Source organism: Schistocerca americana, chromosome 5 (genome assembly GCF_021461395.2).
Source record: "Schistocerca americana isolate TAMUIC-IGC-003095 chromosome 5, iqSchAmer2.1, whole genome shotgun sequence".
Classification (NCBI taxonomy): Eukaryota; Metazoa; Arthropoda; class Insecta; order Orthoptera; family Acrididae; genus Schistocerca; species Schistocerca americana.
In genome coordinates this window covers 641542275-641569592 of record NC_060123.1, presented here as the reverse complement: position 1 = coordinate 641569592, position 27318 = coordinate 641542275, and the positions used below count along the sequence as shown (strand labels likewise).

The window sequence follows — 27318 nt, the reverse complement described above, 5'->3', positions numbered from 1 at the left end:
AATTCATTGACAGTTTCCCTTGTTTGCAGATGCTGCTGCTCGTGCTGTTCGCCGTCGCTGTTGTGTGCTGGGTGCTGCACCGATGGATCAACATGAAGCCCAAGAACTTCCCTCCAGGTGAGATGATGTTTCGTATGGGGGCGCTCAACTGCGTGGCCATCAGCGCCCGTACAAAGTCCCAATTTTTACACAATCCAATCCAGCCACCGTTACGAATGACGATGATGATGAAATTATGAAGGCAACAGAAACACAAAGTCCCTGAGTAGAGAAAATCCTCAGCCCGGTGTGCAGAAGGCTTCGGCAGAGTGGCCTTTATCGTCGGAAATCTGCTGTATGTCTATCTATGACCCTTCTTCACAGAAGGGAACGTCTAGAGTCCAGAGTGGAGCCGTCAACATGCCACCTGGACGGTCAAACAGTGGGCCAATGTTGTTTTCACAGATGAGTCCCGGTTTAGTCTGCAGAGTGATTCTCGATTGATTCGCATCTCGAGGACACGTGGAACACAATTTCAGGACAAAAACGTTGTGGAAAGAGACCGGTATCTACGAGGATCCCTAATGATGTGGGAAGGGATTATGTTTACCACTCGAACCCCTCTTCATGAAATTGTGCGGGTTAATCGGCAAGGTTTAGTTGGTGTCAGGTATCGTGACGAGATCTTGGGACCTCATTTGCGGTTGTTGCGAGGTGCTGTGGGCCCAAACTTCATACTGATGGACGACAATGCTCGACCTCGTAGAGCACGGGTGGTTGATTTTTCCTGGAAGACGGAAGATATTCCATCCATATGGGGGGCTTTCACGCTCTCCGGATTTGAATCCCATAGAACAAGTCTGGGATGCAGTAGGGAGACGGCTTGCAACACATCAGCATCCACCAACCACTCTCCAAGACTGCGAGCAACTCTGCAGGAAGAATGGGAGTCATTGCATCAACATGCGATTGATGACATTATTCATAGCATGCCCCTTCGCTGTCAGGCCTATATTGCTGCCAGAAATGGTCACACCCCATACTGAACACATTAACCAGTTGCCACCTTTGTGACATTCGCTAAACTTCAAAGACCTTACTGTTACACATCATTGGATTGATCTCGATAACCGCTATCAGAAAATAAGTACCAAACTATAGCATCCCATTAAAAAAAAAAGGTTGACCTTCATATCTCTGAAACGACCCCGACCCCACCTTGCAACAAAAAACCAACGTGTGTATGTGTGTGTGTGTGTGTGTGTGTGTGTGTATAATGTCTATCCAAATTTCGCGTCAGTCGCATAAGAGTGGTGCTACTAGCGCCACTCTGAGTATGCAAATCAGGTTTGCTGTAACTGCACGCCGTAACGGTTGTGGGCGTTAGTTAGCTTTGAGATTGCGCGGGGTGTGATGATGTTAGTCAAGAATGCCTTATGCCGATAAAGACGCCATTATCAGCACCTCACTGAGTTTGAATGAGGTCCTGTAGTATGGCTACAACAAGCTGGATGTTCCTTCTGTAGTACTGTAGGAAGACTTCTCAGCAATGTAGCCGCTGTACATGATGCTGACAGCGTTGGTCACGAGAATGTACAGTCGTAAGAAGACCACGCTGCGGATGGCCACGCGGCACTACCGAGAGAGAAGACCGTCATGTCCAGCGTATGGCTTTGGTGCATCGTACTGCATCTGCAGCAGCAGTCTGAGCAGCAGTTGGAACCACAGTGACACAGCGAACTCTTATAAATCGGTTACGTAAATGACAGCTCCGAGCCAGATGCCTTGTAGCTTGCATTCCACTGATCCCAAATTATGGCCATTTGAGACTGCAGTGGTGTCAAGTGAGAGCTCATTGGCGGGGAGGGTGGAGGTCTGTTGTGTTTTCTGATGCCAGCTGGTTCTGCCTCGGTGTTGATGATGGCAGTGCGTTGGTTAGAAGGTGGCTGGTTGAGGGCGTGCAGCCAACCTTTCTTGCGTGCTGGGACCTAGACTAGGAGTTATGGTCTGGTATGGTAGCAGGAGCATTCTCATCGTTATTCTACGCAGCGTCACTGCAAAATTGTTTGTTAGTGTGGCGGTTGGGCCTGTTACGCTGCCATTCATGAACAGCGTTCCAGGGGTCTTTTTCAACAGGATAACGGTGGCCCACATACCACTGCTGTAACCCACCAAGCTCGACGGAGTGTCGACATGTTGCCTTGGCCTCCTCGATCCTTCTCCAAGCGAGCACATATGGGTCGTCGTCGGACACCATCTCCACCGTCATCCACAACCAGCATCAACTGTCCCTGTATTGACCGACCAAGGGCAACAGAAATGGAACTTCACCCCACAAACTGACATCCGGCACCTTCACAACATAATGCACGCACCTTTGCACGCTTGCATTCAACATTCTAGCTATTACACCAGTTATTAATGTACCAACATTTCGGATTTCCAGTAGCTTATCTCGCACTTCCATTAACCTGTGATCTTACAACGTCAATCACTGAAATATGTTACCTAGACCAATGTATTCCCGAAATTTCGTTACTCTACGTTAATTACCTTTTGGTGTTGCGACTTTTTTCCGTCAGTATATGAGGAAGAGAACAGTTTTATCATTGACTAAACTGCCTATTGGCTTCCGTCTCGGGTTCTTCGGCCGACGTTCATCTAATGAAACGTAATTTGTGGAGTACCCATTGCTCCCCAGAACAGTTTCCAGGTGTTGCATTTCTCGTTTGAGGTGTTGAGGCTCACATATTCGTCCTGCTCTCGTTACGAGCGTACTAATCATGCCTCTTTTCTTGCTCGGGTGGTGGTTTGATAGTTTGTACAGATATCGGTCCGTGTGTGTCGGTTTTCGATACACGCTGTGTCCCAGGTACTCCACAAATTACGTTAGAAGTGTAACAGAGCCAAACACTCGGCGAAGTAAGGAACCAGAAAAAGAAATGTCGGGTACGGCCTTTCTGCCATACATTCCCAGAGTGACGAACAGAATCGGCCGTATATTGCGCAAACACGGCATAAAGACGATTTTCAAACCGACAAGGAAGATCAAAGAGTGTCTTAGATCGGCGAAGGAGAAAAGAGACCCACTTGCAATGTCGGGAATATACCGTATACCATGCAGATGCGGAAAAGTTTATGTCGGAATGACTGGACGATCAATTAACACCAGGATCAAATAGCATAAGCGACATTGCAGGTTGGGGCAGGTGGAGAAATCGGCCGTGGCAGAGTACGCACTGAATGAGACCGACCACGTAATAAAATTCGCCGACACGAAAGTTCTGGCTGTAGAGAAGCACTATCACACGCGCTTGTTCAGAGAAGCTGTAGAAATCCAAAAACACGCGAACAGTTTCAACAAGAAAGAGGAAAGCCTTAATTTAAACGGATCCTGGCTTCCCGTACTGCAGCGAACGACCGTCGCAGGTAGCAAGAGGAGAACCGCACCGGAAATGACCGCGGAGAAGCCCTCGGACGTTGGCGCGCCAGGTACATATAGTCTGCGGCCGCGAGCCCGCCTCCAGTTCACCACCGGTAATGGAGGGTGCAGCTTTGACAATGCCAGCCACTCGTGCTGGCGAAACGTCAGAAAAATCATTAGATGAACGTCGGCCGAAGAACCCGAGACAGAAGCCAATAGGCAGTTTGTCAACAAGTGGCCGCGAAAGCCTGAACAATTTTGTAGTTTTATCATTGTTAACCGCACCAATCACAGTGAGCTGCATCTACACCACTCCGCAAACCACTCCACGGTGTATGGTGGAGGGTGCTTTGTGCACCACTGCCACTTCCTCCATTCCCTGTTCCAGTTGCGAATGGTTCGCGGGAACAACGATTCATGGTAAGTCTCCGAGTGAGCTTGAATGTCTCGAACCTTCATTGTCTTTTTGTGAGATGTACGTAGCAGGAAGCAATATATTGCTTGGGTGTTCTAGGAACGTTTGCATTTGTAATTCTGACAGTAAACGACGCCGTGTGCAGAACGCCCTTTTGTAGTGTCTGCCACTCGAGTTGGCTGAGCATTTCCGAGACGCTTTCGCACTTACTAAATGAACCTGTAACGAAACGTGCTGCTGTTCTGCGGATCCTCTGTAACTGGTGTTTTCTAAGCCACCTTCTTTGTGGCAATAAGAGCTTTCTCTCAATGAATCTCAGCCTGGCACTGCCTTACCTGGCCATTCCACTTTAAATCGCTCCGAACCCACCCTCCTAGATATTTTATCGATGTGACTGCTTCTAGAGATTATCCTGCACTCGTGCGATGATACTTTAGTATCCCCGTCAGTGGACGTCACATAACGATGTAGTCTTCCCATAGTTCAGGTGTTACCATGTCACCGTCGGCCTGTGAAGTACCCGTGCCGGATGTGTTCAGGAGCGGCAGAGTCACGCCTTTTGCAGGTACTATAGTGGCGCCAAAGGATTTTCTTATGCCCCATTTTCCTCATTTTCATTGTGTTAGCTTTGCCCCTACCATGGACCCGGCGTTTCTCCAATGGTGGCAGGAACGGTTGCCCATACAGAAGGAGCAGCAGGAGCTGCTGCAGCAGCAAAAGTAACAACAGGCTCTGGTAACACGCGGCGCGGACTTGCTTCGTTCTCTTGCCTCACCGGCAGAGGGTCACCAGGTCGCGGGGCAGTTTTCTTCTCCGCCCCCGACGCCAATTGCCAGTTTCGTTGAGTCTACAGACAGGTGGGAGTATTATCTGCACCGGTTCGTTCTGGTTGATAAGGTCGCCTTGTTATTGTCCAGCAGTGCGTGTTTACATTGTTCAAAATTTGGAGTCCTCCACTGAGCTTCCCTTTGACGAGCTTTGTCGGTTGCTTACTCAGTATTTCGGTCATCAGATCCACCTGGTAGCACCACGGTTGCAGTTTAACCAGCAAAACAAACGCCCTTGGCAGTCGTACACGGCCTGGATCGCCGATTAGCGTCGTTTTGAGTGTCCCAAATGTGCTATCTCTTAATCAGACTCGGCAATTTTGAATGTGATTGTCCGGTTGGATCCCGATCCCAAGGTTCAGACTCGGGCATTGACTTAGTCCGACCCTTCTTTAGCCAACGTAGCCCAAATTGCAGAATAGCGTGAGCTTACGGCGGCTGCTCAGGAAGTCCTTTCTGGTAACTGGCAGGTAGCACAGTTATGTGCGCATGGTCAACAGCTCTGGTGCCTCACGGGGTACTTCAGGTGGCCTCGCTTCCACCTAGTCAACTTGTGTTGCCGCTGTTGACGAATCCGTTGCAACAGCGTCTCGGCGTTGCCCACCTTCGGCCGTGCCGTGCTCAGCGGGTTCGCGTCGCTTCCAGTGTTGTAATTTCCGCCTCGGCGATTTTTGGGTTCTCAGCATCGTATTCCTTCCACTTGTTCGATGAGCAACTGGTCCTGTCGCGATTGTCATTTTTTACATGTTCGCTGAATCCGTGTATAGAGTATGCTGTCAGATAGGACATTTGGCAACTGCTTGTAACAGGTGGCGAACCGCAAGTGAGTCGTCGGACACCCCGGTGTTTTCCCTGGACTGTCGGACTGCCTCTAACGCCTGTAAGTGTCGCCCCAGCGTATTTTGCTAATGTTGATTGTGGATGTGCGGCCGGTCGAATTTCAAGTGGACATGGGAGCATCTATCCGCCTCATTAATTTGGATTCTTACAGAATCTTGGGGTGCTCAGAGTTGCCACGGCCACTCCATCAGATTGTGTCTTACAGTAAGTAGTTCACGTTCTTGCAAGGGCGATTCTACATGTCTGCATCTCAGATGAATGTTAAATGGCAACTTACAGTGTTATTGCTCCATTCGCCGTTGTTGAAAAGTATCTTCAGGCTCAGTGCCTTTCCTCATTTCGGTTTTCACGGTATTGAAGAAGCGCGTTTAGTGTTTCAATCCGTTCCTTTTCACCATTTGGGCTCCTTACTGCGGTCCTACAGCCCATTGATCGGAAATACCTTGGGCTGGCCAGAAAATTTCGAGGCACATGTTTATTATGAGCCGTCGGCGATCCCGAAATGTCATCATCCCCACATTTCCTTCGTCCTACGCAACAAGGTAAAGGCCGAGTTGCAACGTTGGCAAGATCAGGGTGTCGTTTCTCCTATTTCGTAGAGCCAGTGCGCCACCTCTTCGGTTGTGATTCAGAAGTCCGATGCCGCTGTGCACCTACGTGGCCGTTCTAAACAGGCAGTCAATGCTCAGTGTGTCGTGGGTTCCTGTTCCATTCTGTGGCAGGTGTAGTTGTTGGTGAAGTTTGTTGTAACTGCGACCGGAACGGTCTCGGGGTTGACGTGACGGAAAGCGCGGCGGGACCCACGGAGCGGCCCGCGAACAGCAACACAAACGGGAGAGGACGGACATGACCAACGAAGGACCTTACGCACAACAAGAAGATCGAAGCAACAGGGCCACAAGAAAATCTAAGTTGACAATCACGTCCACTTGTACACAGAACAAGAAAGTAAATATGCTGTGTAAGGCGAGGCGATACGTCCAGAGACGTACGCAAGATTAGACTGACTGGCTGAGTTTTTTTTTTTTACTTTATTGTTAGTGTAAAACCTGTACAACAGGCAGGCTGTCAGCAGCACTCTACGCTGCTCTTCAGCCATAGAATACACAATGAGAAAAAACAGTAAGAATACACATAAGTTACAGAACGGTGGGCAATAAAACAGTAGACACATAAAGACAAACACAGAGCCGTTCACACTCGACGATAATCCACACTGCAAACTGTTGATACGACGCACAAACACTGATGATGGCGATGGCACAGGTGAACGATGGAGTGCGACGGTGAACACTAAACACTAAACACGACGGCACACACGAGACACTGATGGCGATGATCTCCGGCGCGCGAAACTCCACGTAGCGTGTGTGAGTCTGGGGACCTGCCAAGAGAGGAGGAGGGTGGGGGGGTGGAAGAGGGAGAGGGGAGAGCAGAGATGCCATGGGCAGAGGGAATAGGGGGAAGGGAGGAAGGGGGAGGGGAAGCCCAGGGGAAGAGGGATGGAGGAAGATGGATGGGGGGGGGGGGGGGGAAGGGGGAAAAGGAGAGAGAAGGGAGGGAGGGTGCCTAAAGGGAAGGACACAGGAAGTGGGGGGGGGAGGATCAAAGTTGATAGGAGGGGTAGATGGAGGGGAGGACTGGCTGAGTGAGAGGCAGACGCTTAAATACATGATTGGGGACGCCGCTATTGGCTGCTGGGACCACGTGTCCCACAGTGGCGCCCTCACACTAAATGTGGGCCAGGAGGCGCGCGCCGCCACGGCTTACGGCGCAATACTGCAGAGACCTCTAGGGGTCTTCGACGTCCATGCCGTCTGACAAGGGCGTACCCAGGATCTGCGCGGGGGGGGGGGGGGGGGCGGCAGGTCATACTAATCTCAGGAAACAAGGACTCGAGACAACATACAGCACTTCTTATTAAATAAAACAGTAAAACAGTGGAAAACTGCTTTTAATAAACATTTTAAATACAAGAATGCACTTGTACAATCCGAGAAAACATGCAGCATTTCTTATTAATTAAAACAGTAACCTAGTGAAAAACTGCAAATATCTTCTGGGTGGGGGGCAGCTGCCCCCCCTTGCCCCTCGCTGGGTACGCCCATGCCGTCTGGTACGGATTCAAATTCCGAGGCGCGCGGTACCAGAAAGTTGGCGGACTGCCAGTATTTTTCCTGCATTAACTTACGCGATGCTTACTTGCATTACCATTGGATGCAATTTTTTGCACCTTTCTGGTCCTCAACACGCCCTTTGGGCTTTACCAATTTAATCGACTGCATTTTGGAAGCTTACCTGCTTCAGAAATTTACCTGCAGTATTTGGAGGAGTTTAAGACATTTCTTGTTACATCAGTTACCTTGATGACATCTAGGTCACGGGCCCTATTAGGGAGGAACATTTGCAGAACCTTCACTCGGTTTTCCAACGCCTCCTTGAGAATGACCTCCGTTGCAAGATGGGAAAGGGAACTTTTCCTTCATGAAGATACAGTTTTGGGTCATGTCCTTAGTAAAAATGGTCTCGATCCCACAGAAGACCATATCAAGGCTATTGTCAACCTACCAGCACCCAAGAACCTGAAAGAGATCCCGCTCAGTTCACTCCCCGGGCTGCACATGTCTGCAACCTCTTAACCAGCGCCGCGCCAGATTAGCCGAGCGGTCTTTGGCGCTGCAGTCATGGACTGTGCGGCTGGTCCTGCTGCAGGTTAGAGTCCTCCCTCGGGCATGGGTGTGTGTGTTTGTCCTTAGGATAATTTAGGTTAAGTAGTGTGTAAGCTTAGGGACTGATTACCTTAGCAGTTAAGTCCCATAAGATTTCACACACATTTTTCTTAAGCAGCTTCGTCAAAAGGATAAGTTTGTTTCGCCTGCAGATTGTGAACTGGCTTTTCAGTCTCGCAAGTAGCGGTTGTGCTCTGCTTCCTTTAAACCAAGTGAACTTTAACGGCGGCCGTGGTGGTCTAGTGGTTCTAGGCGCGCAGTCCAGAACCGCAGGACTGCTACGGTCGCAGGTTCGAATCCTGTCTCGGGCATGGATGTGTGTGATGTCCTTAGGTTAGTTAGGTTTAAGTAGTTCTAAGTTCTAGGGGACTGATGACCACAGAAGTTAAGTCCTATAGTGCTCAGAGCCATTTGAACCATTTTTTTGAACTTTAACCTAGCATGTGATGCCTCCTAGTATGGCACTGATGCCATCTGGTCCCATCGCAAACCGGACGGCACTGAAAAGCCCATTGCTTATCCACTGAAGACACTTTCCATTACACTTCAGAACTACTCACAGGTGGAAAAGGAACATTAGCTATTACTTTCTGGGTTAAAAAGTTTCATGTCTTCCTGTAAGGGGTGACGTTGCTCCTCTTCACTTACCACAAGCCGTTGGTTTTCTTATTTTGCCCTCGTTCCAAGGCAAGCGTCACTCTGGGGCTTGAGTCGAATCAAGACATTCGCCCAACATCACACGTACTGCACACCGATCGATCATGACAACGAACATCTGATGCAGGCTTTGTGTACACAACCAGGACGCATCCCTGCAACAGTTCTCTCCTTGGCTGGTCCCCGAGCACACTGGGGACAGGATGCACGTCCATTTTGTCTGTCCATTTCTGGGTAGCATGTGGCTGTTGGTGGTCAATGCGTTATCGAATTTCTCTGTTCGTAGCCAAGCAGTCGTGCACATCATTGACTGCCACCGCCCCCGTGATGTAGGTTATTTTTGCCATTCAGGGCACTTGTGTCTGATAAGATATACAATTTGTGTTGCGAGTGTTTGAAGACTTTTGCATCTGCAGTGGAATTCAGAATCTGACTCTTTTCACTCGGCTTCTAACTCGGAGATGGATCACCTTGTGCGTACGTTCAAGACCCAGATGAAAAGTCCGTGTCTGCTTCTTCCCACAACGATGCATCGTCGAGTTTTCTGACTACATACCGGGCAATGCCAGTCAGCAGTTGCAGCCCAGCAGAACGTAGCAGCGTTGTCACGCCTTCTGCAGATACTAAAGATATAACAATGGATCTTTCTGCGGAGTTACACGCAATAGGATGGCATTCTACAGCATAAAAATGATGTACAGGATGCGGAAGTGAATCTACATAAAATGAAAACGATCATAATTTTATGTCAGTGTTGAGCAATGTATCAAAATAAACATCTTATGTTTAGAAAAACGTTAGTGTGGTGTCACCGCCAGACACGTCGGACCCGCGTGCCGCCACTATCAGTGATTGCAGACCGAGCGCCGCCACACGGCAGGTCTAGAGAGACTTTCTAGCACTCGCCCCAGTTGTACAATCGACTTTGCTAGCGATGGTTCAAATGGCTCTGAGCACTATGGGACTCAACTGCTGAGGTCATTAGTCCCCTAGAACTTAGAACTAGTTAAACCTAACTAACCTAAGGACATCACAAACATCCATGCCCAAGGCCGGATTCGAACCCGCGACCGTAGCAGTCTTGCGGTTCCAGACTGCAGCGCCTTTAACCGCACGGCCACTTCGGCCGGCTGCTAGCGACGGTTCACTGACAAAATACGCTCTCATTTCCCGAGACGATAGTTAGCATAGCCTTCAGCTACGTCATTTGCTACGACCTAGCAAGGCGCCATGTTCAGTTACTATTGATATTGTGAATAATGTACAGTCAAGAGCGACGTTCACCAGTTATGGTTCAAAATGGTTCTAATGGCTCTGAGCACTATGGGACTTAACATCTGTGGTCATCAGTCCCCTAGAACTTAGAACTACTTAAACCTAACTAACCTAAGGACATCACACACATCCGTGCCCGAGGCAGGATTCGAACCTGCGACCGTAGCAGTCGCGCTGTTCCGGACTGCGCGCCTAGAACCGCTAGACCACCGCGGCCGGCAGTTATGGATTAAAGTTAAGTATTCCACCAGCTACGTCCGTTTTTTTCTAAATTCTAATTTCCTTGTCCTGTTCCAGACCTCACGCCAGCCTGCGTGAGCTAAAACGCGTGCCTTTCGGCTTTCTCCAGTAACCCGGTGTTGGCTGTCCTGCCAACCCACAACAGTTAGGAATGAAGTAAAAACCAAAAATCTTGAGTAATAATATTAATTTAATAACATGTGTAAGGACATTGTTACAGTGAATATGCTTACAAATAAAACGGAAAGTGCATGGTCTAACAAAGACTTTTATTACGGTCGCAAAAGAGGACCGAATATAAGCGATATTACTTTTAATTTTTAGATTGTTTATTTCTTGTATGACTAGTCATCACGGATTTGGTCTTGGAGTCTGTCTCGTCCAGCACATGCAGAATGATTTCAAATAGAGCGCCAAACACATCTGTACCACAGTTCTTTGTATTCACCTATGTCTCCTCATACACTGAGGCAGTGCTGTTTTTCTGGGAGAACGCTGGGGGATGCGTACACCTAAACTTTTTTGTTGACAAAGTAATTTTTTTACGATATCATATTGCCACCTCTGAATGTGCGAAAGTTTTGGACTCGTCAAATTGCCCTGAGAATCCTGAAATTACGTGTGGTGAAACGAATATCAAAACTTTGTGTTGTCATTTCGCTCTTCCGGAGAGAAAACCATGTAGAGGATTTCGGGAGTATTTGATGGAGAAGAAAATTCCCGCATCCCTCGTTCCTCTTCAGAATGCACTGAAATGTGTTCCTATATCAACGAGTGTATGTGGACATGGGTTTTCCCAAATGAATATGATCGTCACGCCAACAAGAGCTTCATTTCATCTTTCCACGGTCAGCAATCTGATGTTCATAAAGTTGGTTGGTCCTCCATTGATGTTGTTCCAGCCCATGACCTATGTACGCTCTTGGTTCATGAAAGGCAGACATCTTGCTACTGATAGCAAGAGTAAAGTAAGAAGGCGTGAAGACTACAGTAGCCTTGAACTCAAGTCAGTTTGGAAACTGTTGTAATGCTATTAATTTAACTAACTCTGTAGTTTTAAATTAAATAAATTTTCAGCTGTTTTAAAAATTGGGTCAGTTGAAGCACAGGATACCACCCATTATCTATGCCATTTCTGGAGCCAAACAAGGTTCAATAAGATTTTTGTAGTGTAGTTTCTATTGTTGTGATGATAGGTGTGGATGATTTTTGTTGTATTGTGTCTTTTAGTGGTGTTTTATATGTTAAAATATGCGTTCGGTAATATTTCCTTGTATTGTTTTGTATTTTGGAGGGTTGATTGGACTCACCTGTTTCATTTGAGGTGTATTATAGGTCAATTGAAGTATACGATACCATTTTCTTTTATTGTTCAGTGGTTGATGGGAATCGCATGCTTCATTTGAGGTGATGTAAACTGAAGTATTCGATACCACATTCTCTTGTATGTTAGGGTGTTTCTCGGTATTTCCTGCTTCATTTGAACTGTAAAGTCAACTGAAGAGTCAGATACCATTTTTTTTTAGTTCGACAAGGCGATGCAGACCCCATGCTTCAGTTATCAGTAATTTTCGCTACATTATATCCAATGTCGGAGTACCCTCCAACTTTTTTTTTTTTTTGAAAAGAAGTACTGCACTGAGGTGACAAAAGACATGCGACAGGGATGGAAACACATAGATATGGCGGAGTATCACGTACACAAGATATAAAGGGACAGTGCATTGACGTAGCTGTCGTATGTACTCAAGTGATTCATGTGAAAGGGTGTCTGACATGATTATGGCCGCACGACGGGAATTAACAGATTTTGAACGCAGAATGGTAGTTGGAGCTAGGCCAGTGCGACATTCAGTTTCAGAAATCGTTAGAGAATTTAATATTCTCAGATCCAGAGTGTCAAGAAAGTACCGAGAATACCAAATTTCAAGTATTACCTCTCATCACGGATAACGCAATGGCCGGTGGCCTTCACATACCGACATAGAGCAGCAGTGTTTGCGTAGAGTTGTCAGTGCTAACAGACAAGCAACAATGAACGAAATAACCACAGAAACCTATGTCGGACTTACAATGAACGTATCCGTTAGGGCAATGCGCCGAAATTCGGCGGTAATGGGCTGTGGCAGCAGACGACCAGTACGAGAGCCTTTGGCAACAGCACGACATCGCCAGCAGCACCTCTGCTGGGCTGGAGACCGTATCAGTTGGACTCTAGACGACTGGAAAACCGTGGCCTGATCAGATGAGCCCCGATTTCAGTTGGTAAGCGCTGACGTATGAGTCGAGCTTGGCGCATATCCCATGAAGCCATGGGCCCAAGTTGGCAACAAAGCACTGTGCTAGCTGGTGGTGGCTCCATAATGGTGCAGATTGTGTTTACATGGAATGGACTAAGTCCTTTGCCCCATCGTCTACTTGGGGACCATTTGCAGCCATTCATGGACTATGTTCCGAAACAACGATGGAGTTTTCATGGATAACAGTGCGCCATGTCACTCGACCACAGCTGTTCGCGACTACACTACTGGCCATTAAAATTGCTACACCACGAAGATGACGTGCTACAGACGCGAAATTTAACCGACAGGAAGAATATGCTGTGATATGCAAACGATTAGCTTTTCAGAGCATTCACACAAGGTTGGCGCCGGTGGCGACACCTACAACGTGCTGACATGAGGAAAGTTTCCAACCGATTTCTCATACACAAACAGCAGTTGACCGGCGTTGCCTGGTGAAACGTTGTTGTGAGGCCTCGTGTATGGAGGAGAAATGCGTACCATCACGTTTCCGACTTTGATAAAGGCCGTATTGTAGCCTATCGCGATTGCTGTTTATCGTATCGCGACATTGCTGCTCGCGTTTGTCGAGATCCAATGGCTGTTAGCACAATATGGAATCGGTGGGTTCAGGAGGGTGATAGGGAACGCCGTGCTGCGTACCAACGGCCTCGTATCACTAGCAGTCGAGACGACAGGCATCTTATCCGCATGGCTGTAACGGATCGTGCAGCCTTGTCTCGGTCCCCGAGTCAACAGATGGGGACGTTTGCAAGACAACAACCATCTGCACGAACAGTTCGACGACGTTTGCAGCAGCATGGACTATCAGCTCGGAGATCATGGCTGCGGTTACCCTTGACGCTGCATCACAAACAGGAACGGTTGCGGTGGTGTACTCAACGACGAATCTGGGTGCACGAATGGCAAAACCTCATTTTTTCGGATGAATCGAGGTTCTGTTTACAGCATCATGATGGTCGCATCCGTGTTTGGCGACATCGCAGGGAACGCACATTGGAAGCGTGTATTCGTCATCGCCATACTGGCGTATTACCCGGCGTGATGGTATCGGGTGCCATTAGTCACACGTCTCGGTCACCTCTTGTTCGCATTGACGGCACTTTGAACAGTGGACGTTACATTTCAGATGTGTTACTACCCGTGGCTCTACATTTCATTCGATCCCTGCGAAACCCTACATTTCAGCAGGATAATGCACGGCCGCATGTTGCGGGTTCTGTACGGGCCTTTCTGGATACCGAAAATGTTCGACTGCTGCCCTGGCCAGCACATTCTCCAGATCTCTCACCAATTTAAAACGTCTGGTCAATGGTGGCCGAGCAACTGGCTCGTCACAATACGCCAGTCACTACTCTTGATGAACTGTGGTATCGTGTTGAAGCTGCATGGGCAGCTGTACCTGTACACGACATCCAAGCTCTGACTCAATGCCCAGGCGTATCAAGGCCGTTATTATGGCCAGAGGTGGTATTGATTTCTCGGGATCTATGCACCCAAACTGCGTGAAAATGTAATCACATGTCAGTTTTAGTATAATATATTTGTCCATTGAATACCCGTTTATAACCTGCATTTATTCTTGATGTAGCAATTTTAATGGCCAATAGTGTAGTTTGAAGAACATTCTGGACAATTCGAGCGAATGATTTGGCCACTCAGGTCGGCCGACATGGTCCCATCAATCATTTATGGGACATAATCAGACGTCAGTTCGTGTATAAAATCCTGCACCGGCAACACTTTCGTAATTATGGACTGCTCTAGAGGCAGTGTGGCTCAGTATTTGAGCATGGAAGGTCCGACGATTTGTTGAGCCCACGTCACGTCGAGTTGCTGCACTACGCCGGGTAAAAGGAGGGCCGACACGATATTGGGAGGAAACCCATGACATTTGTCACTTACGTGTATGTGACGTAACAGACCAATTTCTTTACTACGAACAGGTAGTCCAACAAACGTAACATTATCGTAGTATCGCCACTGTAATCATCACAAATGGCAGCAACATCCATTAGCTGTGACAACACTGGCGTTCTCCCTTACTTCTTGGTTCCTATTTCTTCTTTCTGCCTGCCCAATACTTTACCCTCGTACAGCTTTCCAATTCTTGGTCCACAATCGAGTTTGGTGTTTCTTTTCATTCCGTACTTATTTAACTATTTCAGCATATAACGGTTTCTTTTTGACGAAGGTGCACAGATTGTCTCAGAGCCATTACATGCTAACGTGATCAGATTATGGATGCTAAACTGTTGCATTTAGAAAGTATACCCATGCAGTGATGGAAAGAAATACAGGTTTTCATAAAATATTCAGTAATAACTATAAATTTACCTTCTTATTTTCTGTCAAAATAACGAGAAACTGGCATGTTTTACTTGCCTCATCACCACGCATTCCTCTGCCCAGACTTAACAGGGATCAGCAAGGGGCAGCAGCAGTCAGAAGTCGTCATATTTACCTCATATTGAATGCATCCGATTACCTTCGGCAAGGATGTAAGCTGAAGTAATTAATTAAAATTTTTGCCACGGCTGAGACTTGAAACCGGATCTCCTGATTACTGGCCAGATGAACTAATCTCTACAACACCATAGCGCTGTGGTACGGTACTTGCATAGCTTACATGAGTGCAACGCCTTCCCTTACACACTTCAATTCACATCCGCTGAGTAAGCGGTAGGCCCGAGTTCAAGTCCCAGCAGAAGCACTAATTTTAATTCATTGCTTCAGCTTCTATCCTTATTGAAGATAAAGTTGAGGTTCATATATCACCAGGAGAATATAGTTCCATTGCGGGTAATTTCTAAGAATGATTGCCTATCGAAGTGGCGGGGTCGAAACGATACATATCGAACGTGCGATCGTAAATCGATCATGCAACTCTGATGGCGGGCGTTATGAGTATGTTTATGGTGGTCGCTACAGCAACGACAAAATAAGTGCGTTACAAAAATACTTGTAATTGCAAAGGAGACGACTTACCTTACTCGTCGTCGGTGTTGGAATCATGTGAAAGTCCATTACGGTGGTCTGGATGGATAATTTGGAAGAGTTGAACCACGTATTCTTCCTGATACTCGTTCGTTTTCCGCACTGTCGACAATGAAATTGTAAACGGTTTTTCAGCATCGAAACTGTTCTTACTAATTTTTACACACTTCGCACCGCCACAGTCCCTTCTTTCCTTGTCCAGTAATACTCCATATTTGCGACAAAATGTCGAACAGTTTTCTACGCTGGATAAACATGGAATTAGATTTTTCCGTGTGAGAGAATCCGCCGAAGAAACGTCAAGAGCACTAGACATCCCAATCACTAACCACATACATCGTCTGGGATTCCCTCGCAATTCACAAATAATTCGCCTAGGTATATAATTTAGAGCAACTAAGGGAACGACGGGAAACAGATAAAAATGACGATCACAAATAACTGATCACAACGCCCGCCACCAGAGTCGCATGATCTATTTACGATCGCACGTTCGATATGTGTCGTTTGGACACCGCAACTTCGATAGGCAATCTGATTACCTGCTGTTTACGGTTACCAAACTCTTCCTTACATCTATATTTCTTGCCAATGAGACGAATTGTGGAAATGACAAGAGACACTGCGTGTTCACAGGGCCTCCTTGGTTCCCAGTGGTGGGCAGCGCACTGTCTGTACCTCAAGCAAGGCCGGACCTGAAGATGGAGGAGTGGCGCGAAACGTATGGCCCCGTTGTAGGGCTCATGTTGGGCAGCCAGCTGGGCGTCGCTGTCTGCAGGCCTGATGCGGTCTTCGAGGCCCTCAAGAACGACGACCTGCAGGGGCGGCCCGACAACAAGTTCTTCCGCGAGCGCACCTTCAACAAGAGACTAGGTGTGCACCATCTTCTCACACTGATCTATGTTTGTTTTGTTATTGTTTCTGTTTCTACATCTACCCTAATTAATGAGCTGGCTGCACATACTGATCCTGATGGGCCATTCAGTACCGACTGGCAGCCCTACCAATCTCTGCCAGTGGCATCATGCCAATCTCTGCCAGTGGCATCATTTAGATATGGTACGAAGTGGCATGGCGTCAACACAGAGCTCTCACTGCCATTGCCAATTTTCCAGACCTCGCAGCTGCTGCTTTTCATTTAAGAAACTCCCTAGTTTGCATCACATGGCTATGTGAGCCCAGTTCCAGTCCTCTCACCAAATAAATATTCGTTGCACTACCACAAAGTGAATGCACGTCCTCCGTGTAGCAATCAGACATGCTGACCACTTAGTTATGCAGGTTAACTTACGTCTACATTGCTCACCAGGAAGGAGAGCAAATAATGAAAGTTTATTTATAGTGCGTATACAGTACTCTACGATTACATTTATATGTGAGTTGGATGTATACAGGGTGTTCAGTACATCAAGCTGCCAGCTCTGTAGGAACAACAGCTATCTAGCTGGGCGATGAGTCGAATTGGGCATGGGCGACAGCTACGTGTACATCATTCCATACTGCTTCAAGTGTATTCCAGAGTACATCACAGGTAGTGACAGGTGAGTGATTGTGTAGTGCTCTCTCAGCAAGCCACTACCAGACATTTTCAGTCTGTGAGAGGTCTGGGAAGCATGCTAGCCAGGGTAACAGTTGAATACCCTGTGTATCAAGATACTCGTAGATCAGGACTGCACGGACAGCATGCAGTATAGTGTTATTTTGTTGAAAGGTAACGTCAGGAGATCTCGAAAGCAGGGACAGCCACCGGCTTTAACATCTCAAAAATGTAACAGCTGTTGTCCAAATTACCATCTGTGACTGGTTTGTGTACGGAGTGGCCAGATGCTGTGGGCGTATGACAATGATGAATGCAAAGTGATAATGTTGGTTTTTCTTCGAGCTTCCACATCCGGATGCACCCATTGTATGAGGAACGAGGACTCATCTGAGAAGATGGTGTGGCGCCACTCCTGCGTCCAGTTTTGTTGTTGTTGGATGCACCACTATCAACGTGCCACACTCTACTGTTGCGATGGTCGCCGCATTGACTGTCATGGTGTCCACGTGTCGTCGCCGAAATATCCTCATACTGAGGAGTGATCAAGACATCTTCAAAAGAATAACTTCAGTAACAAATCCAAAATTCAATTATAATGCCCTTGGATGAGTATCTACCCAACTACGTACAACAGAAGTGTCTTTGCTGAGACATTGTCTGTGGTGTGCCTGCATGAGGAATCTCAGAGTCGTGGCAGGCGATGGCGTGAAGACCTATGCCGGTGTATGACGGCTGACGTGCTGATGGACCGGTGCTCCGGGCTTGAAGCGTTAATTAGCTGTAACTGTGATTTCATAAATGAAACAATATTGTTTATGATTAATTGGTAATGTTTTAGATCATTAACTATATTTAAATGTTGTTATAATTTTTTCAAACAAGAAAAAGTTACTCGAAGGTACAGTTGAACGTGGATAGCCCACATGGGCTCTGTGCTGCTGTGGCGTATAAATTGCCTGCTATATGAGTTGCGCATAAAAGTTTAGAGCCGTTTTTTTTTTCAGAATCTTCTGGGTAGTGCGCTTCACAAATTTTGTGGGTGGACACACTACTAACCTGCAAAGTCTCATTCAGAACTGCATTTCCGAGACCATAAGGTCCCCTTGTGAGGTGAAACTGCTGGTACTATCAACTGCTAGCTCTGGAACTGAGCTGCTGATGCAGCCAGACGGAACTGCTGGTATTGCCGACGTAGGGCGCAACAGCCTGCACATGGTCTGACAGTGACCAAATTAGATGGGAATGGATGGATATTGGCGTGGCACTGCGAGGGCACGTGACCTGGCGTAGTAATATAGTACCCTGCCGATAGCGCTCTCTGCTGCAACAGTTGCTCTGCTGCTGAGAATTTTTCCGGGTTGTATAGCCATGGTCCATGGAACTCTTCAATCCCTGACGTTTCGTCCAAGGCTACATTGGACATCTTCGGAAGTGGTTCTGGTTGTGCTGAGTCTTGCCGACTGTCAGTCAGCACAACCAGGAGCACCTCCGAAGATGTCCAACGTAGCCTTGGACGAAACGTCAGGGACTGAAGAGTTCCATGGACCACAGCTATAAAACCCGAAAAAATTCTCAGCAGCTGAAACATCCTGTCTTGAAGCCTTCATTATATGAACAGGTGCACTGCCTGTCGTCGACATTGGTGCCCACAGATGCTGTAGAGGTGACACGTAACTCCGTGATAAATAGCCCAGACAATATAAGGAACATAGCTCTGTTGTAGTGAGAGCCATTCATACACGTCATCCTGGGTAGGCAGCTGCCCATATGAGGATACTTGTCATGCTGGAAACAAACCTACCTCCTGTCTCAAGGAAAGCCTCGTGTCTGTGCGGTCCTGCAATGCTGTGCGAACAGTATGTCTTCTGAGGCATTAATCGTGTGGAGCCGTGATATCCTGCGTGGCATTGAGAATGGGGTCGCTGAATCCATCGGTTCCGTTTACGCACGACAGTCATACGATCCTGCCTGATGCGAGACACAGTATCACGAAATGTTTAGCTGCAGTCTTGACAGGTCACGATCCTGCTGCTGTCGAAATCCAATGATAATTGTATCTTCTTCTTATATGATGCGTAATACGATCTCACTAATATCCAACACTCAAATGCGATTTCTGAACGAGACACTCACTGTGCAATGTATCCTTGTTGTTTTGTAGAAGCCTGGTAGTCGTTTCCTCCACAAACCAGGCAGACCGTGCGGGCAGCAGCCCCGCCAGCAGGACGTGCGTAAACGGCTTTCATCAACACCGAGACACACTGAAGCGCCAAAGAAACTCATATACGCATGCGTATTCAAATGCAGAGATATGTAAAAATGTAGAATACTGCGGTGCGGGCGGCAAAGCCTAAATAAGACAAAAAATGTCTGGCGCAGTTGTTACACTCGTTAAAGCTGCTACAATGGCCGGTTATCAAGATTTAAGTGAGTCTCAACGTGGTATTATAGTCGGTACACGAGCGATGGGACACAGCATCTCCGATGTAGCGATGTTGTGAGGATTTCCCGTACGACCATTTCACAAGTGTACTGTGAATATCAGGAATCCAGTAAAACATCAAATCTCCGACATCGCTGCGGCCGGGAACAGACCCTGCAAGAACCGGATCAACGGCGACCGAAGACAATCGTTGAACGCGACAGAAGTGCAACCCTTCCGCAAATTGCTGCAGATTTCAGTGCTGGGCCCTCAACAAGTGTCCGCGTGTGAACCATTCAACAAAACATAATCGATATGGGCTTTCGGACCCGAGGGCCCACTCGTATACCCTTGATGACTGGATGACACAAAGCTTTATGCCTCGCCTGGGCCCGTCGACAACGCCATTGGACTGTTGATGACTGGAAACATGTTGCCTGATCGCACGAGTCTTGTTTCAAATTGTATACAGCGGATGGACGTGTACGGGTATGGAGACAACCTCATGAATCCATGGACCCTGCAAGTCAGCAGGGGACTGTTCAACCTGGTGGAGCGTGTGACTGGGAGTGATATGGGACCCCTGATACGTTAGATACGACTCTAGCAGGTCACATGTACGTAAGAATCCTGTCTGATCACCTGCGTCCATTCGTGTTCATTGTGAATTTCGACAGACTTGATCAATTCCAGCAGGACAGTGCCACACCCCACACATCTAGAATTGCTGCAGTGTGGCTCCAGGAACACTCTTCTGAGTTTAAACACTTCCACTGGCTAGCAAATTGCCCAGACATGAACATTATTGAGCATATCTGGGGTGCCGTGCAACGTGCTGTTCAGAAGAGATCTCCACCCCGTCGTACTTTTACGGCTCTGCAGGATTCATGGTGTCCATCCCCCCGATACAATTTGAAACAAGACTCGTGCGATCAGGCAACATGTTTCCAGTCATCAACAGTCCAATGGCGTTGTCGACGGGCCCAGGCGAGGCATAAAGCTTTGTGTCATCCAGTCATGAAGGGTATACGAGTGGGCCCTCGGGTCCGAAAGCCCATATCGATTAGGTTTTGTTGAATGGTTCGCACGCGGACACTTGTTGAGGGCCCAGCACTGAAATCTCCACCAGTACTTCAGACATTAGTCAAGTTCATGCCACGTCGTGTTGCGGCACTTCTGCGTGCTCGCGGGGGCTCTACACGATATTAGGCAGGCATACCAGTTTCTTTGGGTCTTTAGTGTATTTCCTTGTATGGTCTGGGCTGTTTACCACGGAATTAAACATCTCCTCCACAGCGTCTTGGAGCGCCAACCTCGCCAACAGGCAGCGCACCTGCGCAGCAGAGAGCGTTGTCGGCTGTGCACTATTTTGCTGCGACAGGTCACCTGCCGCCGCGGCGCCACGCGAATATCGATCCGCTCCCGACTATTTAGGCGACTGCCAGACGGAGGGAAGCCAGGTACTCCCTATGCAAGTCGGCAGTACCAACAGTTCAATCCCAGCGCTGCCAGTTGGCAGTACCAACAGTTTCGTCCCAGCGATCCACGCCAGCATACCCGACCATTTCGTCCTAGTCGTCACCAGCAGCACATCAGCCAACACACGCCAGCAGTACCAGCCCAGTAACCCCCCAGATATTCACGCTGCTGCGTATCACGACTCTGGGGTTCGTCGTTTGGGCACAGACAACGTCATAGAAGAGACATTCCTGTTGTATATAGTGTGGTATCGATAGCAACGATGCCACCGCATAGGTTCATAAGTTGGCACTACGAGTCGCCGGCGACAGAGCACTCTAGCCGGAGCAGGGGACCTCTACGAGCTCCGCTCCAGTTTCAGTCCATTTGATCAAGAGCAGTGGTTCCCAGACTGGGTGTAATAACACCCAAGCTGCAAAATGAAATTTTCTGAGGGGTAAAAACTTAACGATTCGATTCTGTTTCAGTGACGAAACTGAACTATCGTCAAGTGTCATTACTATTATCATAATTTCGTAAAACACTAATAATAATTATATAACATTATGACCACTGAACTACTATCGATATAATCCCATCCAGGCGATAGCATCGTCACCTCACGAAGAATGGCTGCTAGTCAGACACACGCACGGTGCATGTAGTATCAGTGAGTGTGCTGTCCGTGTGTAGAATGGGGAAGGCGCATGATCTATCTGAGTTTGACTGAGGACAGATTGTGATAGCCCGGAGGCTCGGCACGAGCGTTTTAGAAACTGCACGACTTGTCGGAAATTTGAGAAGTGTTGTGGTGAGTGTCTTCAACCCATGGCAAAACCCATGTGAAACCACGTCCAGATGTCGTGGGGTAGGGGGCGGCCGCCCCTCATTACAGATGTCTGGTAAAACAGGGCAGGTGGCGAACTGTGGCGAAACTGGCATCAAGCCCGGAGGCTCGGCACGAGCGTTTTAGAAACTGCACGACTTGTCGGAAATTTGAGAAGTGTTGTGGTGAGTGTCTTCAACCCATGGCAAAACCCATGTGAAACCACGTCCAGATGTCGTGGGGTAGGGGGCGGCCGCCCCTCATTACAGATGTCTGGTAAAACAGGACAGGTGGCGAACTGTGGCGAAACTGGCATCAGACGTTAATGCTGTGAAGAATGCAAGTGTGTCTGAACACACAGTCTACTGAACATTCCTAACCATGGGCCTCCGCAGCGGACAACACATGCATGTGCCAATGTTAACACCACGACATCAGCAACTACGACTGAAATTGGCACGTGACCATCGGCACTGGACGTTGGCGCAGTGGCAGATCGTTGCACGGTCTGATGAATCCCGATACCTGCCGATAGGAGGGCGCGAATCCATAGTCTTCCAGGGGAACAGCTCCTTGACGCCTGTACGAGGTGCATTCAAGTTCTAAGCCCTCCGATTTTTTTTCTAATTAACTACTCACCCGAAATCGATGAAACTGGCTTTACTTCTCGACGTAATCGCCGTGCAGCCGTACACATTTTTCACAACGCTGACGCCATGATTCCATGGCAGCGGCGAAGGCTTCTTTAGGAGTCTGTTTTGACCACTGGAAAATCGCTGAGGCAATAGCAGCACGACTGGTGAATGTGCGGCCACGGAGAGTGTCTTTCATTGTTGGAAAAAGCCAAAAGTCACTAGGAGCCAGGTCAGGTGAGTAGGGAGCATGAGGAATCACTTGAAAGTTGTTATGACGAAGAAACTGTTGCGTAACGTTAGCTCGATGTGCGGGTGCGTTGTCTTGGTGAAACAGCACACGCGCAGCCCTTCCCGGACGTTTTTTTTGCAGTGCAGGAAGGAATTTGTTCTTCAAAACATTTTCGTAGGATGCACCTGTTACCGTAGTGCCCTTTGGAACGCAATGGGTAAGGATTACGCCCTCGCTGTCCCAGAACATGGACACCATCATTTTTTCAGCACTGGCAGTTACCCAAAATTTTTTTGGTGGCGGTGAATCTGTGTGCTTACATTGAGCTGACTGGCGCTTTGTTTCTGGATTGAAAAATGGCATCCACATCTCATCCATTGTCACAACCGACGAAAAGAAAGTCCCATTCATGCTGTTGCGCGTCAACATTGCTCGGCAACATGCCACACGGGCAGCCGTGTGGTCGTCCATCAGCATTCGTGGCACCCACCTGGATGACACTTTACGCATTTTCAGATCGTCATGCAGGATTGTGTGCACAGAACCCATAGAAATGCCAACTCTGGAGGCGATCTGTTCAACAGTCATTCGGCGATCCCCCAAAACAATTCTCTCCACTTTCTCGATCATGTTGTCAGACCGGCTTGTGCGAGCCCGAGGTTGTTTCGGCTTGTTGTCACACGATGTTCTGCCTTCATTAAACTGTTGCACCCACGAACGCACTTTCGACCCATCCGTAACTCCATCACCACATGTCTCCTTCAACTGTCGATGAATTTCAATTGGTTTCACACCACGCAAATTCAGAAAATGAATGATTGCACGCTGTTCAAGTAAGGAAAACGTCGCCATTTTAAGTATTTAAAACAGTTCTCATTCTCGCCGCTGGCGGTAAAATTCCATCTGCCGTACGGTCCTGCCATCTCTGGGACGTATTGACAATGAACACGGCCTCATTTTAAAACAATGCGCATGTTTCTATCTCTTTCCAGTCCGGAGAAAAAAAAAATCGGTGGCCTTAGAACTTGAATGCACCTCGTACTGTGGGACGGAGACAAGCTGGCTGCGGCTTCATTATGCTCTGGGGAAAATTCACGTGGACATCCACTGGTCCAGTGGAGCTCGTGCAAGGCACCATTATAGGCAAGGAGCATCGTAAACTGGTTGCAGACCACGTACACCCCTTCATGACGATTATGTTTCCCGATAGCAGTGGCATTTTTCAGCAGGATCATGCACCATATCAAAAGTCCAGGCGTGTGATAGAGTGGTTCGAAGAACACAGTGACCATTCCCAGTTGATGTGCTGGTCCTCAGCTCGCCAGGTCGGAACCCTATCGAACTCGTCTGGAACGTTGCGTCAGAACTCACGGCTCCCTACCCGGAATTTACGGGAATTGTGTGACCTGGGTGTGCGGATGTGGTTCCATCTCCCGACAGCTACCTACCAAGGCCTCGCTGCTTCCATGCCACCACACGTCGCGGCTGTTATCCGCGCCAAAGGGGGATATAACACCTGATAGGTGAGTGGTCATAATGTTCAGGCTAATCAGTGTAGATGCACATTGTGAGCTATGAAAAGGGAACGAAAGCCAGTCATATGCCTGCGTAATTGGACTTCGGGTATATTCGTTAGTCTGAAGAAGGGAATAAATCCCCGTTTTCAGTTCGTTCATACGCAATGCTAATGATCTTATCTGCCGTTCAGTTGCTTAGAACGTCGAGTTTGCAGTACGTCTGAGTATTGCATCGTGTTTAATGGCGGACGACTGACTTTAGATATCCTTCATTAAAGACAAATGAATGATAGTTATGTTCTAAATGTTTTAAAAGCGTGTTCGTTTGGCGTTTCCGATGTTACGACATGCTTTTTGTTGTAAGTCTACGTTTCCTGACGATGTACGTAGCATGCTGTTGATGCAAATAAACAATATGGACCCTGAGATTGAAGAACATCCCTCTTTTGAGGTCAAAACCTCAACACCACTTCAGTGAGCTTTCTCGTTGCGTTGGTTGCTAGTGGGTGGTTTACAAAACTATATTAATACTTCCCATTGTCAGGACACTTCTTTCTTCGACGTGATCGCAATTTTGGGACTGTGGAAAGGAAAATTAGACGACTAGACCAAATTAAAACATGACAACAATACATTAATTTGATTCAGTCCTCAATGAATTAGTTGGAACGGAAATCTCTGCTGAAAGAAGTGGTGCCCTAAATTCCACAAAAAAAAAATCAACAATGTTCTTAAAAGTCCTCACTTTCTATTTTTTAATATAGGTACCCCCCATGAACCATGGACCTTGCCGTAGGTGGGGAGGCTTGCGTGCCTCAGTGATACAGATAGCCATACCGTAGGAGCAACCACAACGGATGAGTATCTGTTGAGAAGCCAGCAAACGTGTGGTTCCTGAAGAGGGGCAACAGTCTGGATGATTGACTGATCTGGCCTTGTAACACTAATCAAAACGGCCTAGCTCTGCTGCTACTGTGAACGGCTGAAAGCAAGGGGAAACTATAGCCGTAATTTTTCCCGAGGGAAAAATGATGATGACATCGTCTTGGGTAAAATATTCCGGAGGTAAAATACTCCCCCATTCGGATCTCCGGGCGGGGACTACTCAGGAGGACGTTGTTATCAGGAGAAACAAAACTGATGTTCTACGGATCGGAGCGTGGAATGTCAGATTTCTCAATCGGGCAGGTATTTTAGAAACTGTATAAAAGCGAAATAGGTAGGTTAACGTTCATTATTGTGAGAATTAGCGAAGTTCTGTGCCACGAGAAACAAGACTTCTGATCGGGTGAATACTGGGTTATAAATGCAAAATCAAATAGGGGTAATGCAGGAGTAGGTTTAATGATGAATAAAAAATAGGAGCGCGGGTAAGCTACTACGAACAGCATAGTGAACACATAATTGTAGCCAAGATACATACGAAGCCCACGCCCACCACAGCAGTACAAGTTTATATGCCAACTAGCTCCGCAGATGATGAAGAGATTGAAGAAATCTATGATGCGATATAATAAATTATTCGGATAGTGAAGGGAGACGAAATTTTAATAGTCATGGGCGACTGGAATTCAATAGTAGGAAAAGGGAGAGTAGTAGGAAAAGGGAGAGAAGGAAATGTAGTAGGTGAATATGGAAAGGGGGGTAAGGAATGAAAGAGGTAGCCGTGTGGTACAATTTAGCACAGAGCATAACTTAATCATAGCTAACACTTGGTTTACGAATCATGACAGAAGGTTGTATACCTGGAAGGGGCTTGGAGGTACTGGAAGATTCCATATAGATTAAATAATGGTGAGATGGAGATTTAGGAACCAGGTTTTAAATTGTAAGACATATCCAGGGGCACATGTGGACTCTGACCACAATTTATTGGTTATAACCTGTAGATTGAATCTTAAGAAACTGCAACAAGGTGGAATTTTAAGGAGATGCGACATGGGTAAACTGAAAGAATCATAGGTTGTAGAGAATTTCAGAGAGAGCATTAGGGAACGATTGACAAGAACGGAGGAAAGAAATACAGTAGAAGAAGAATGGATAACTTTGAGAGATGAAATAGTGAAGGCAGCAGAGGATCAAGTAGGTAAACAGACGAGGGCTTGTAGAAATCCTTGGGTAACAGAAGAGATATTGAATGTTATTGATGAAAGGAGAAAATATAAAAATGCAGTACATGAAGCAGTTGCAAAGGAATACAAACGTCTAAAAATGAGATCGACAGAAAGTGCAAAATGGCTAAGCAGGGATGGCTAGAGGACAAATGTAAGGATATAGAGGCACGCATCACTAGGGGTACGATACATACAGCCTACAGGAAAATTAAAGAGACCTTTGGAGAAAAGGGAACTACCTGTATGAATATCAAGAGCTCATGTGGAAAACCTGTTCTAAGCACAGAAGGGAAAGCAGAAAGGTGGAACGAGTATACAGAGGGTCTATACAAGGGCGATCTAGTTGAGAGCAATATCATGGAAATGGAAGAGGACGTAAATGAAGATGAAATGGGAGATACGATAGTGCGTGCAGAATTTGAAAGAGCACTGAAAGATCTAAATCGAAACAAGGCCCGGGAGTTGACAACATTTCATTAGAACTACTGATAACCTTGGGAAAGCCACCCATGACAAAACCCCACCATCTGGTGAGCAAGATGTATGAGACAGGCGAAATACCCTCAGACTTAAATAAATTTCCAGTTGGTGTGATGAATGGCAACTAGCTCTAAATGTGGAAAAATGTAAGTTAATGCGGATGAGTAGGAAGAACAAAGCTGTAGTGGTAGGACACAGTATACTAGTGACCTGCTTCACACAGACAAGTCGTATAAATATCTGGGCGTAACGTTGCAAAGCAATATCAGAGAGAACGAGCATGTGAGAACTGTGGTAGGAAAGGCGAATGGTCAACTTCAGTTTTTTTGGGAGAATTTTAGGAAAGAGAGGCTGTGGTAGGTAAGGCGAATTGTCGACATCAGTTTCTTGGGAGAATTTTAGGAAAGAGAC

General features: G+C 47.3%; 1 protein-coding gene across 1 annotated transcript in view; it reads left to right on the top strand.

Moving 5' to 3' along the window:
* The window catches only part of LOC124615584 (methyl farnesoate epoxidase-like), a 196717-nt gene that overhangs the window by 79371 nt on the left and 90028 nt on the right, over positions 1-27318 (top strand). The window contains exons 2-3 of the mRNA XM_047143570.1: positions 30-117; positions 16323-16559. Of these exons, the coding sequence (XP_046999526.1) occupies positions 30-117; positions 16323-16559 (325 nt within the window). The remainder of the gene's footprint in view (positions 1-29; positions 118-16322; positions 16560-27318) is intronic.